The sequence below is a fragment of the Heloderma suspectum genome, chromosome 5 (genome assembly GCF_057233095.1).
Source record: "Heloderma suspectum isolate Gila_16-S chromosome 5, 16-S_ref, whole genome shotgun sequence".
NCBI classification, from domain to species: domain Eukaryota; kingdom Metazoa; phylum Chordata; class Lepidosauria; order Squamata; family Helodermatidae; genus Heloderma; species Heloderma suspectum.
Genome location: NC_139462.1, coordinates 61,143,070 through 61,156,201, shown reverse-complemented (window position 1 = coordinate 61,156,201; position 13,132 = coordinate 61,143,070). Strand labels below are relative to the sequence as shown.

Below are 13,132 nucleotides of genomic sequence, written 5' to 3'. Positions count from 1 at the left end.
AATTTTACTTAAACGTGCAGCCCACGGTATTGTCCACCTCTGGTCTGGAAAACTGTGCCATTTAAAAAAGTTTACTTTTGCATGGAATATTCACAGCTGTGTCGTATATATAGGGTCCTGAGTATGGTTAAAATATATGAACGTAGATTAATTGACTGGGCAAATTAGTACTGAAATGATCTGTTGCTTGCATTTGGTAGGGAATGTAATCCTGTTTAAATTAAGCATCTTTCTTTGTTTCTTTCTTTCCTGTACAAGCTCCACACTTCTTTTGTTAGGGAATAGGTTAACAAATCATAGCAAAAATGCATCAACGTACACCTAACCTGATTATTTATATAGTCACAAGCAGGCAAATACATTAAGTTTCAGGTTTATTTAAAATATTCAAGTAAAAAATTGTTTGTGTGTGTACATTTCCCTGGGAATTATCTGTATATTTCTCTGAGACTGCAGTCATATGCATACTTACTTGGGAATAAACCCCACTGATTGGGCTGCTCATGTCGTTATAAAGTGATTTATAAAACAATGATTTTGACAGTGAACTGCCGCATCCTAAGTTCAAGTGATGTAAAATGAATGCTGAAAATTATATTGGATATTCTAGTATATTACAATGTGCCTTTCTATTTCTCTGTCTAGATATTTTCTTGTTCAGCTTATTTATACCTTAGTGGGAGGGCTGGTGGAAAATGTATGCTAGTTGATTTTTTTTAATCCTTATTTCCTTATTAGAAAGCACTTTCTTCTGGTTGGTGCACATTCTGAAAGATTTATGCCCCCATGGGTTAGACAACTAGTCAAGTTGTGTTTGTGAAGCATGACAGCTGTTGGTCAGTCTCAGATGTTAAGTATGTCAGCACAGCTGTGAGATGTAACAGGAAGATGAAAGTATTAAAAAAAAACAGGTCCATAGCCACTTTTTTTACAGAGATTAGATTGCTTTGACTTCACAAACTTTTATGTTAGGGCTTGCTTGGTGGCCTTTATGGAAATAGAGCTGGTGGTGTAAGCTTGTTGATTGATTTCCAGTCTTGCGGGCTGCAGCCTTTTACACACTTACCTGGGAGTAAGTCTTGTTGGATTCAGTGCAATTTACTTCTGAGTAGACACATATTGGATTGCACTGGCAGTCTACTTTTTAATTTTTTTCTTTTCTGGAAAGCACAATATTCTAAAAGCTCAGAGTAAGTTGTGTGAAGGAGAGAAATAAATGGAAGGGTTTCACAGCTCTGTGTCTGACTCTAGAATCTTTCAAAGCACATTGATGGGGCTCAGCGTGCAACACAGTTACTTTCCAGTCACCAGTGATGGATTCTGTTAATATAGAATGCATTTGGAAAAAGAGTGAATATTTAAACTAAGCCCCATTTACTTCCAAGTAAACAGAACCTTTGGTTTTCAGCCACCTTAAACTAAATTTTATTTTAATTGAAAGGAAAACCCACTGCTTCAAATAAATTCCTTCATTTGTATGTTTGCCCTTTCTAGAGATAACAGTTCGTCTTTACATTCCTGACATTTCTTGCCCAACTTTATCTGCTCCCCAAATACAAGAGATACAAGTTCTCCACGTCAGATTTGGGGGTAGTTGAAAAGAGGGTATTTTAAAGAAATGTGGGCTTTTGGACAAATTGTAGGGTGAAAAATCTCAGTTTTTAAAAGATAAAGGCTAACTGCTAAATTAAGATTTACTTATGGTCAGGTTCTGTCACAGTGAGCCAACCAATCAGGAAGGGGGAGAACAGATGGAGCATCTGCATTTGTATCTCCAAGCAAAACAAAAGTTTTATTCTTTATTATACCATAACATTATATTTATCCACGATGAGGCAGGGAGTAGCTTAAAGTTTTACATTTTCCCCATTACCAACATAAGAAATCTTTGACTTGGATCCAGTGCTGTTTGTGGCACAGTCAATTTGAACTTCCTTTTGTAAGCAGCAACTCCCTTATGTCCCATATGAAGCATTTGAGAGCAGACAGTATAAATGTTTATATGCCCCCCCAATATTTCCAGATTTTACGTACTGATGATAATATATGGGATAACTTTGTAACTATCTGTAACTCTGACAGACCTTGAATACCACTTCCCTAAAGCCCAGTTGTTTTGTAGAGATGATGATGCGGTGGCTTAGTGGTTAAGACGCTGAACTGCAGACTGGAAGGTCGGCAGGTCAGCGGTTCGAGACCCGAGTGCTGCATGACGGTGTGAGCTCCCGTCTTCAGTCCCAACTTCTGCCAACCTAGCAGTTCGAAAGCAAGAAATTGCAAGTAGATAAATAGGTACCGCCTCGGCGGGAAAGGTAGCAGCGTTCCGTGCACCTCGGTGTTCAGTCATGCCGGCCACATGACCACGGAAGCATCTTCGGACAGCGCTGGCTCTTCGGCTTAGAAACGGGGATGAGCACCGCACCTTAGAGTCGGACACGACTGGTTGGGGACACCTTTACCTTTTTTTACCTTTTAGAGATGATGATATTTATTTATTTACTATAGTTTTTTTATTATGATATTGGGGCCGCAGTGGCTTAGTGGTTAAGACGCTGAACTGCAGACTGGAAGGTCGGCAGGTCAGCAGTTCGAGACCCGAGTGCTGCATGACGGAGTGAGCTCCCGTCTTCAGTCCCAGCTTCTGCAAACCTAGCAGTTCGAAAGCAAGAAATTGCAAGTAGATAAATAGGTACCGCCTTGACGGGAAAGGTAACAGCGTTCTGTGCACCTCGGTGTTCAGTCATGCCGGCCACATGACCACGGAAGCGTCTTTGGACAGCGCTGGCTCTTCGGCTTAGAAACGGGGATGAGCACCATACCCTAGAGTCAGACACGACTGGTTGGGGACACCTTTACCTTTTTATAGAGATTTTAATGCAAGAATAGAAAGTTGGAATAAATATAAGAAATCTGGCAGCTTTGCCTGCCTGCCTTCCTTCCTTCCTTCCTTCCTTCCTTCCTTCCTTCCTTCCTTCCTTCTGATAGAACATCCCAGGATAAACTCATGTCAAGAGCTTTTGTCCATCAATTTCACTGTTTCCATGGGACTAAATATGATAGATCCATAACACAGGCATTGCCGATGTAAGAAGCCTTTATCTCCATTGTTGATATGTATGTGACACTTTTAATTTCCTTTTGTAAGCAGCAGTTCCCTTGTGTCCCATTGGAAACTACTTCAAACACGTAAGACAAGACAGCTCCCCATGCAGCACAGGTAGAACTGCTGTTTTTAAAAAAGGAAATGCTTTGTGCATGTGTACGCGCGCGTGCACACACACAGTTAGATCCGTTCTGTTGGTCATACTTTGACATTATTGAAATCAGACTGAAGTATGACTTAGTCTGGATCTGACCCATTGTGTGTGTCTCTGCATGTGTACACATAAGATATCCTGGTCGGCCAGGGATTTTGTGTAGAATTAAGAAGTATATCTACATTTTTCTCCTTTTTATATTTTAATGTAAGGCATTTTTTTGAAGGGCAGGCTACAAATATCGTCAACAAATACATAATACATTGTACAAATGGTGTTGGCTTAGTTCTCACTGAGGAGATAAACCTCTGTCCTGGTTCCACCACTTCAGGCTGCTGTAATGACGAAATGCTCTTCCATGAATCCCCACCCCCACCCCCAATATATAGAAAACTTTAATATCAGGGAGAATGTTGGTCTTGAACCTTTCTCCTTGGCACCTACTTTTACGTGTGGAGGGAATGTTTAGTAAGTGCAACATTGAGTCATTAAGTCCCCATTTGCAATTTGAGTAGTACAGCTCAGACTACCTTTGTGAAAACTAGGCTTTTATCTAGGCATTAAATGTACTATAAATAAACATGAGTTATTGTCCAGGCTAATACCTTTGTACAAGCCTTACATTCCATAGAATGGACAAATATTTTTGTTTTCTATTGGTAGATAATATACATCTGATTACTAGACTGTGTACCACAGGGTTTCGGGGTGGGGTGGGGTGGCTGCTGATCTTACTTCTAACATTTCTTGAAAAATTGTCTTATGCAACAGAAGAAGGCATAAACTGCAGTCCCAATAACCGTTTGCCTCAGTTTGGACATAATGCTAACACATAATTCAGTGGTACATGCACAAATTGCATGTTGGAGTGCGCAAGCCCAAGGTGTGCTGTGGCTTGTGCACGTAATACTAAACTATGGCTCAACATCATGTCTGAACCAGCTGTTTGAGTTTGTTTCTCACAAGCTGTCCTTAATTCTCATGCTGCTTTCTATACTCCCTCTCCCACCCCTCGTTCAAAGAGCAGTTTGGAGATTTGGCACAAGATTATTTTAAAAGGTAAACTGAGCCAGTGCATGCTTACTAAATTTCCCAGTTTCCTGTTCTTTGATCAAATTTTGCAATGCAATGTGGGTGTTCTGAGAGACAAATTCAGATGTGCGTTATATGCACACTTCTTCTGCAGTGTACATAGAACCTTTAAGGTGCAGTGCTATGCATGTTCAGACAAAAGAAAGGCCTACAACTCCCAGCGTGCCCCAGCCAGCCTGCTGGGAGTTTTAGGCCTTTTCTCTGTCTAAACATGCATAGGATCGTGCCCTTAATCAGTCAGTCTCATAGCCCGAGTTGATGGAATTGCCAGCATTAACTGATGAAAAGAGGAGGAGGAGGATAGAAGATAGCAACTATTATAAAATAATAAATCAACAAATAAAATCAGACAGAGTTTATTAACAATGATTGATTAGCTGCATAGATTTATAGAAGTATGGGGAAAGGCAGCTTATCAATGAAAATTACAGCCAAACTAGATGTTAGACAAATGAAACACCATGTCCTGATGTCTTTTTTCGGGACGACGGAGGGATCCAGGTTGGGGTGATTTCTATTGGGAAATTGGTGTGGGGAGGGCAGAAATGTTAACACCCCACACCTGCCATGGCCCCTGTGCAGTGTGCCCCCTGTGGCTGCTTTTAGCCAAAAATATATTAATAATGATGGTGAAGTGAAAATAGCCACCTTGAGTGCCATTTGTGTTGGAAAGGTGGGATATAATGTAATATTTTTATTTTTGTTTATTTATTTATTACATTTCTATACAACATGAGATAATGCAATATAAACGTATAAAGGTTTAAAGCTACAGTATAAAATACAAATAAAAACCAAATAAACTTAGCAGCAGTACAAATATTTATAATACAGTAACAGGTTTAAACAACAGAAACTGAAAGACTAAAATCCCTGAGAAAATACAGTTTTCACCTGGCGCCGAGAAGAGCACAACATAGGCGCCAGACAAGCTTCTCTGTGCAGCGCATTCCACAGTGGGGGTGCCACAACAGAAAAAGCCCTCTTCTTAGTAGCCACCCACCTCACTTCCTTTAGTGGGAGCTCCTGGAGAAGAACCACTGAAATGTCTGGGAAAATAAATTAACTTAATAAATAAATTAATACTTATACATCAGGGGATGCATGTATGCCTCTCCAACATCACATCTAGTTTAGCCCAAATGCCAGCATTTATCCTGATTGGTGAAATGTAAAGATTTTGATGAAGCTCTAGCTTTTACAGTGTGGAAATTATCTACCAGCTGATCAGCCTGTGTTAGTAACATCTTGCACGCCTTGGGAGCACAAAAATGAAAGTTAAGTCTTGGCTTTGTCAGGTTTTTGTTGCAGTTGATGCTTTAAAAAAAAGTCTTCTGCTTCTGTGTTGCCTGCCGCTAGTTTGGCTGTCACATTCAAAAAACCTCAGTGCCTGGCAAGAATCTCCAGGAAAGTCAAAGATTCAAAGGTCATATGTTCTTTAATCAGTGAGCTATTGCAGAGCCTTAATACCATTTGTTTCTCCCCCATGCTACATTTTGTTGTGTACTTGGGCACAAAAAATGTTCAAGGGTGGCTTTGGATTTTGCATCTTTTTAAGCTGTCGGCCCTTTTCAGTTTTAAGGAAACTTAGTGCTTTACTTCTAGACATTCACACAGTGATCATAACCATTACAATGTTCTTTGCTGTCAGTTGGTAAGTAAAATGAATCAAACCCCTCTGTGCACCATACTCTATCTTCATATGGGATAGAACGTCTGAACCTGAAAGCATGATGGTATATGTTTAAGGGCACAATCCTATGTATGTTTAGACAGAAAAAAAGTCCTACAGCTCCCAGCATTCCCCAGCCAGCATGGCTGGCTGGGGAACGCTGAGAGATGTGGGACTGTTTGTTTGTTTATTACATTTATATCCCACCTTTCTTCCATCATGGAACTCATGTGGTTTCCATGTGGTTCCCAGGTAGTCTCCCCTCCAAGCACAGACAAGACCCAAACCGGCTTAGCTTCAGCAAGGTGTCTGCCTCATGTGCCTTCAGACTATGCCCTTGTCTAAACATGCATAGGATTGCACCCTAAGGTCATTATTTTGTCCAAGCACTATTTGGGGCACAGTATAGACTCTGCAGATCGAAAGCTGCAATTTCAAACTGCTTGACCAGATTCCAACCTATAATTCAGGAATATTTGTGTGTATTAGAAATACATTAGAAACATATTTCACAATTTAGAAACAAATCTTAAACTTCTTTAACACTTTGAAATATCATGTTTCCTTCCAAACAAATAGTTTGTGAAAGATACATTGAAAACATTTATATCCTGACTTCCTGCTATCAAGGGTCCAAGATGACATATAAATACCAAAATAAAAATCCAAATACACGCTTCAAACATCAAACTATAAAATTCAGATTAAAACAATGATAGGAGGGCAGTAACGTAATTCCCATTGATTTCAGTGTGAATTACATATAAGTAGATGTGTATAGGACTGCACTGGACATTTACAGGTGAATAAAACAGTTCTGATTTGGCACTTAGAAGGTAATATTAAGTTCTAAGCAAATACATCTTCAGGTATGGTGTATAATATGTCAATTACAGTTTGATCCATTGTCTCATGCTCAATTGACTTTATAGGGAAATCCAGGTTTAAAAACTGGAAAGAAAATGTTTTTGTGATGGACATGGATGGATAAGATTATATTTAACTTGGACCAATTATTGGGTCCGGACTACAAGTTTCTGTCATTCTCTGATCTGCGAGCTAAATATGATTTACCCACTATGGCTGAATGGCAATACTTGCAATTGCAACACTTGTTGGAATCTGACTGCTTTTATAGCTTCAGAATCTCCATTGCTATTGGAAACACTGATAGCAGCTGATCAGTCATATTGAGCCACGATTCATGTATATAAATACTTGTTATCAGTAAATAAATATGACACTCAGAGTCTAAGACAGAAATGGAATAGAGAATTGGAGCGCTCCATTTTGCCTAATCAATGGATCGTTGTTTTAGCAGCTGTACCTGAAGTAGCTATGGACCTTAAGCTATGCCTTATTCAGCAAAAATCTTGTTTGGGGTTTACTGGATTCCACAACTTCTTTTAAATAAGCGTCTAATTTGCTTAACTGTTGGAGATGTAATACACTTAATGCTTGTCTTATTCATATATTTTGGCAATGCCCAATAGTCGCCACCTTTGGGGAGGAGGTCAAAATATGGATAAACTTTGTACTGGAAAACTCTTGTAATATTGAATGATGTACATGTCCTCCTAAATTATTTCCTGGTTTCTGGGAAGTTTAACGTATGGTCAGCGCCAATGGATTTTCTGAGCTGTCTTGACAGCCAAAAGGCTGATATTACAACATTGGAAGGATAAATGTTCACCTCCTCTAATGCAATGGATTGAGGGCCTAACAACACTATCCACCTTTGAACGGGTGGTATATAGGCGTCACTTGCAAATGGATAAATATATGGATATTTGGTCTGCTTGTCTTGAAACTTATGCATAATCCCTTCTTTTGTTTTTTCTAGAATGTGGTATTTAATGGAATATTGTTATTTCTATGTGTGTAATTTCTTGTCTTCTTCCCCTTTTTTTCTTCAAGATTTGTTTTGTTTTTGTTTTATTAAAATCACAGTAAAAAAAGATTAATATCAAATAATGTTCAGAAGGTATTCCATAAATGAGACGCCACTGCAAAAAGAGCCCTCTCCTGGGTTGCCACTTTCTTAAACTTCAGAAGATACTGAAGCTGGGCTTCAGTAAATGTTGTTAAAGATCATTTCAGCATGCTTCAACATTTTATTTTAAAATCACATTTTCAGTGTGTGTGCATGTGTGTGCATGCCTGGATACACTTACAATGTATTTTTAAATCAAATATTTAAATGTAATAATTGAATGTAAATATTTAAATATTTAAAATCCGGGGCTGGTTTTAACCTATAAAGCCTTACACAGCTCAGGACCACAATACCTGATGGAGTACCTCTTGCGCTATGAATCTACTGGACACTATGATCAACATCTGAGGCCCTCCTCCAAGTGCCTCCTTTGAGGGAGCCTTGAAGGTGGCATCAAGGGCCTTCTCAGTGGTGGCCCCTGATTGTGGAATGCTGTCCCACTAAGGTCCACCTGGTGCAACATTGCTGTCTTTTCAGTGTCAAGTTAAGTCTGTCCTCTACTTCCAAAGATGTGATGGCATGTTAAGGAGCTTTTAATGTCATATTATATCTGGTGTTTTTACCTGTTTTAAATTGCTTTTTTATTTTTTTGTATGTTTAAGATTTTATATTATGTTTGTATTATGTATTTTTGTGAACCTCTCAGACATCTTAGTTATTAGCCGGTATAGAAATGAAATGAACATTAATATTAAATAATTATATATTAATTTTAAAGGAGATGTGACTGTTTTTAAATTGAGTCTCACCTGGTTGTGAAAAACTCCTGGTTATAGTCTTTCACTATTTCTGAAGTAAGAGAAAGTGAAATATTTCTCATCTTTTGCATGCCAGAGCAGATACATTGATTTATAACTTTTACAATAACTTTAATTATTTGATAACAATAATTGAATCCTGATATACATAGCTGTTAAGGCAGGAGGAATTAAAACTGGGGATGTGTATTTTTATGTATGCACACAGACACATTTAATTGTACTTCTGCAACTTCACTGATTTCCACTGTAGTTAGCCTTGGTGGAGCAGTGATGCATGTGAAAAATAGTCTTTCAAAAACTAGTATATCTTACTGCAAGATAAGAATAATTTCAGTGATACCTATTCATTTGCTATTGTGTCTGTTAATCTTAAGATCTTAAGGCATATCACAAGCAGTGACAAGAAGATAATTCATCCTGTAAAAACTTTGAGCCCTTTGTGCAATGCTATAATTGATCTTCTGCAGAAATTAGTTTCTCTATACTTTATTGTACTGCCAGATTTTGGGGGAGTGTAGGGCACTGTTCATATCATATTTTACATGATACCTTATAGGGCAGAATGTACCTAGTGTAGAATTTGGCTGCTTTCCATGTTACACTTTTTGTTCATGAGTTTTATCCTGCTTGGGAAAGATTTGTTTAGGGTATTCTCAGCTTAGCCATGTTTGACATGTAAGAATCTCATCATTCATGGTTGCATAGGTGATATATAAAAATGTATATCACCTGATAAACTTTTGGAAACCAAAGAAAGACTGTTGTTTTTGGGCAAGTGGTCTACATATTTATAAAGCCACTCTTAGGTGAATCCCATGTGACCAGCACCGATGTCTGTGGCCAGATTTAAATCCATATGTAGTTGCTTGCCAGCTCAAAGGTCATGGTAAAACCACAGGCAGGTCTGTAAGCCTCAGGAAAGACTCCACAGCTTTCAGTTTCAAGAAAAACCCAAATGGTGTCTTTTCATGATATTCTCTCTGGAACGAACTGCTTGCTTGGAGGAATGGGGCATCGCTTTGAAGAACAGGAAACCAACATGCTTCTAAAAGTAAAGGAGATGATGTTGTGATGGAGATCATCTGCAAAGGGTGCCGTTGCTTGTGGGTTTCCCATAGGCATCTAATTGGCCACTATGGGAACAGAAAGTTGGATTAGATAGGCCTTTAGCGTGAACAAGCACAGCTCTTCTTACATTCTTATAGAGCAGACCTGGAGAGGGTTGGGAAAAAGAGAAATTCAGAAGTTGAGTTTTGTATGCTCATAATTAGTGTTTTCTTAGAAAAGGATGGAGATTTGTGGGGAAATTGGGTGTTATTTAATATTTAATTTAATTCTAATATTTCTCATTCATCTTTCCCTCTCCTTTTTAGGATCTGCCACTGGCACAATTCCTTCCACTGTCTTGTCTTACTCTGACTATATCTCTCGTCCTCAAGACCATACCGGCCTTATTCGCTTTGATAAGGATGAGACTGAGAAAACCTGCCGTATCATCATTATTGATGATTCACTTTATGAAGAAGATGAAACTTTCAATGTCACATTAAGTATGCCAATGGGTGGGCAAATTGGAACAGAATTCCCCAGCACCAAAGTAATAATTTTAGCTGACACAGATGATGGTGAGTAGAGAACCATGACAGAGATTTGCTTCTTTAAAGTTTATGGTGTTAATACCTTCTTCACGTGTTTGTTATTTTAGGTAAGCTTACTAAGTTTGAGCACTTGACCAAGAGCTATGGGCTTGTACACATCTTAGGCATCTAGGCAGCAACTGGATGGCTTCCATCTTCATTTAATTTCAGGTATCCTGTTGTTTCCTGCCAACCTAGCAGTTTGAAAGCAAGAAATTGCAAGTAGATAAATAGGTACCGCTTTGGCGGGAAAGGTAACAACGTTCCGTGCACCTCGGTGTTCAGTCATGCTGGCCACATGACCACGGAAGTGTCTTTGGACAGCACTGGCTCTTCGGCTTAGAAATGGAGATGAGTACCACACCCTAGAGTCGGGCATGACTGGTTGGGGACACCTTTTTATCCTGTTGTTATCCCTGAATCACGTCTTGCCTCTTCTTAGAGGTAGGCTATGGTAAATATAGTAGCTACCATGTCTTATGGTAACCATGGGGTAAATGCTCTCAACATTCTTCCTAGGAAGTACAAAGTCTGTGACAGAATTATCCTCTAAGTTACGGTATGGCAAAGGTGGGGAACATTTTTTGACCCTAGGGTCAGATTCCATTTGGAGAGGCTCTCTGGAGCCACATTCAAGAGGTGAGTGGGGGCACAGGCAAAAGTGGGCAGGGCTGAAAAATCCAACCTTCCAAAAGTTTCTGTTGTTACCCATTTGTAGTAGGAAGCAAAACTATTCAAAGTAAGCATGAGCATCCTGTCTACTCATTGGCTGCCTATTAGCTACCAAGCCACATACCAAGCAGACCACCTTCTCTGTAGTGGCACCCACCCTTTGGAAAACTTCTGTCATGTAGTTCAGGAGGCAGAAAATGCGGCATCTCTTAAACGCCTCCTGAAAAGACAGTTCATTCAGGCTTTCCTTGGGCTGTAATTAATTTAATCATGCCACTCCGTTTTACTGCTCCTTCAATTGTTTTTATTGTAGTTGGAAGTGTTTTTAATATTGTGTTTTTATTGTATTTTAAATGTGATTTTAATATTTACTGTGAACCGCTGAGGGATTTTATTATATTCAGTGCTATGTGAGTGACACAAATAAATAAACAAACAAATAAATAAAGCAGGACAAGCCTCTGCATGTCTACTCACATGTAAGCAGGAAAGAATCACTCAGTAGCACTTTCAAATAGCATCCGAAACCCCAAGACTCTGCATGTCTACTCAGAAGTAAGTATGAGCATCTTCTTTACCCATAAGTAAACAGGCCAGACTTCTGTATGTCTGTTGTTGTTTTTCAGTCGTTCAGTCGTGTCCGACTCTTCGTGACCCCATGGACCATAGCACGCCAGGCCTTCCTGTCCTGCGCTCTCTCCCGGAGCGTGCTCAAGTTCATATTCATTGCATCGGTGATGCTATCTAGCCATCTCATCCTCTGCCGTCCCCTTCTCCTTTTGCCTTCAGTCTTTCCCAGCATCAGGGTCTTTTCCAGGGAGTTTTCTCTTCGCATTAGGTGGCCAAAATATTGGAGCTTCACCTTCAGTATCTGTCCTTCCAATGAGCACTCAGGGTTGATTTCCTTTAGGATGGACTGATTTGACCTCCTTGCAGTCCAGGGGACTCGTAGGAGTCTTCTCCAGCACCACAGTTCGAAAGCATCAATTCTTCGGCGCTCAGCCTTCCTTATAGTCCAGCTCTCACAGCCATACATTACTACTGGGAAAACCATAGCTTTGATTAGACGGACCTTTGTCGGCAAGGTGATGTCTCTGCTTCTTACTATGCTGTCTAGGTTGGCCATAGCTTTCCTCCCAAGGAGCAAGCGTCTTTTAATTTCATGGCTACAGTCACCATCTGCGGTGATCTTGGAGCCCAAGAAAGTAAAATCTGTCACTGCTTCCATTTCTTCCCCTTCTATATGCCAGGAAGTGATGGGGCCAGATGCCATGATCTTAGTTTTTTTAATGTTGAGTTTCAAACCAGCTTTTGCACTCTCCTCTTTCACCCTCAACAAGAGGCTCTTGAGATCCTCTTCGCTTTCTGCCATTAGGGTGGTATCGTCTGCATATCGGAGGTTGTTGATAATTCTCCCAGCAATCTTAATTCCGACCTCTGATTCATCCAACCCGGCATTTCTCATGATGTACTCTGCATATAAGTTAAATAAGCAGGGTGACAATATGCAGCCTTGTCGTACTCCTTTCCCAATTTTGAACCACTCGGTTGTTCCATGTCTGGTTCTTACTGTTGCTTCTTGACCCTCGTACAGGTTTCTCAGGAGACAGGTCAGGTGGTCTGGTACTCCCATCACTTTAAGAATTTGCCACAGTTTGTTGTGATCCACACAATCAAAGGCTTTAGCATAGTCAATGAAGCAGAAATAGACGTTTTTCTGGAATTCTCTTGCTTTCTCCATGATGCAGCGAATGTTGGCGATTTGATCTCTAGTTCCTCTGCCTCTTCTAAACCCAGCTTGTACTTCCGGTAGTTCTCGGTTCGCATACTGCTGAAGCCTAGCTTGTAGGATTTTGAGCATCACCTTGCTGGCATGTGAAATGAGCGCAATGGTGCGGTAGTTTGAACACTCTTTGGCGTTGCCCTTCTTTGGAATTGGAATGTAAACTGACCTTTTCCAGTCTTGTGGCCACTGTTGAGTGTTCCAGATTTGTTGGCATATTGAATGCAGCACTTTAACAGCATCATCTTTTAGGATTTTAAAT

General features: G+C 39.8%; 1 protein-coding gene across 1 annotated transcript in view; it reads left to right on the top strand.

The window, feature by feature from the left end:
* Positions 1-13,132, top strand: part of FREM3 (FRAS1 related extracellular matrix 3) — a 124,477-nt gene that overhangs the window by 56,164 nt on the left and 55,181 nt on the right. The window contains exon 6 of the mRNA XM_084856167.1: positions 10,152-10,403. Within this exon, the coding sequence (XP_084712293.1) occupies positions 10,152-10,403 (252 nt within the window). The remainder of the gene's footprint in view (positions 1-10,151; positions 10,404-13,132) is intronic.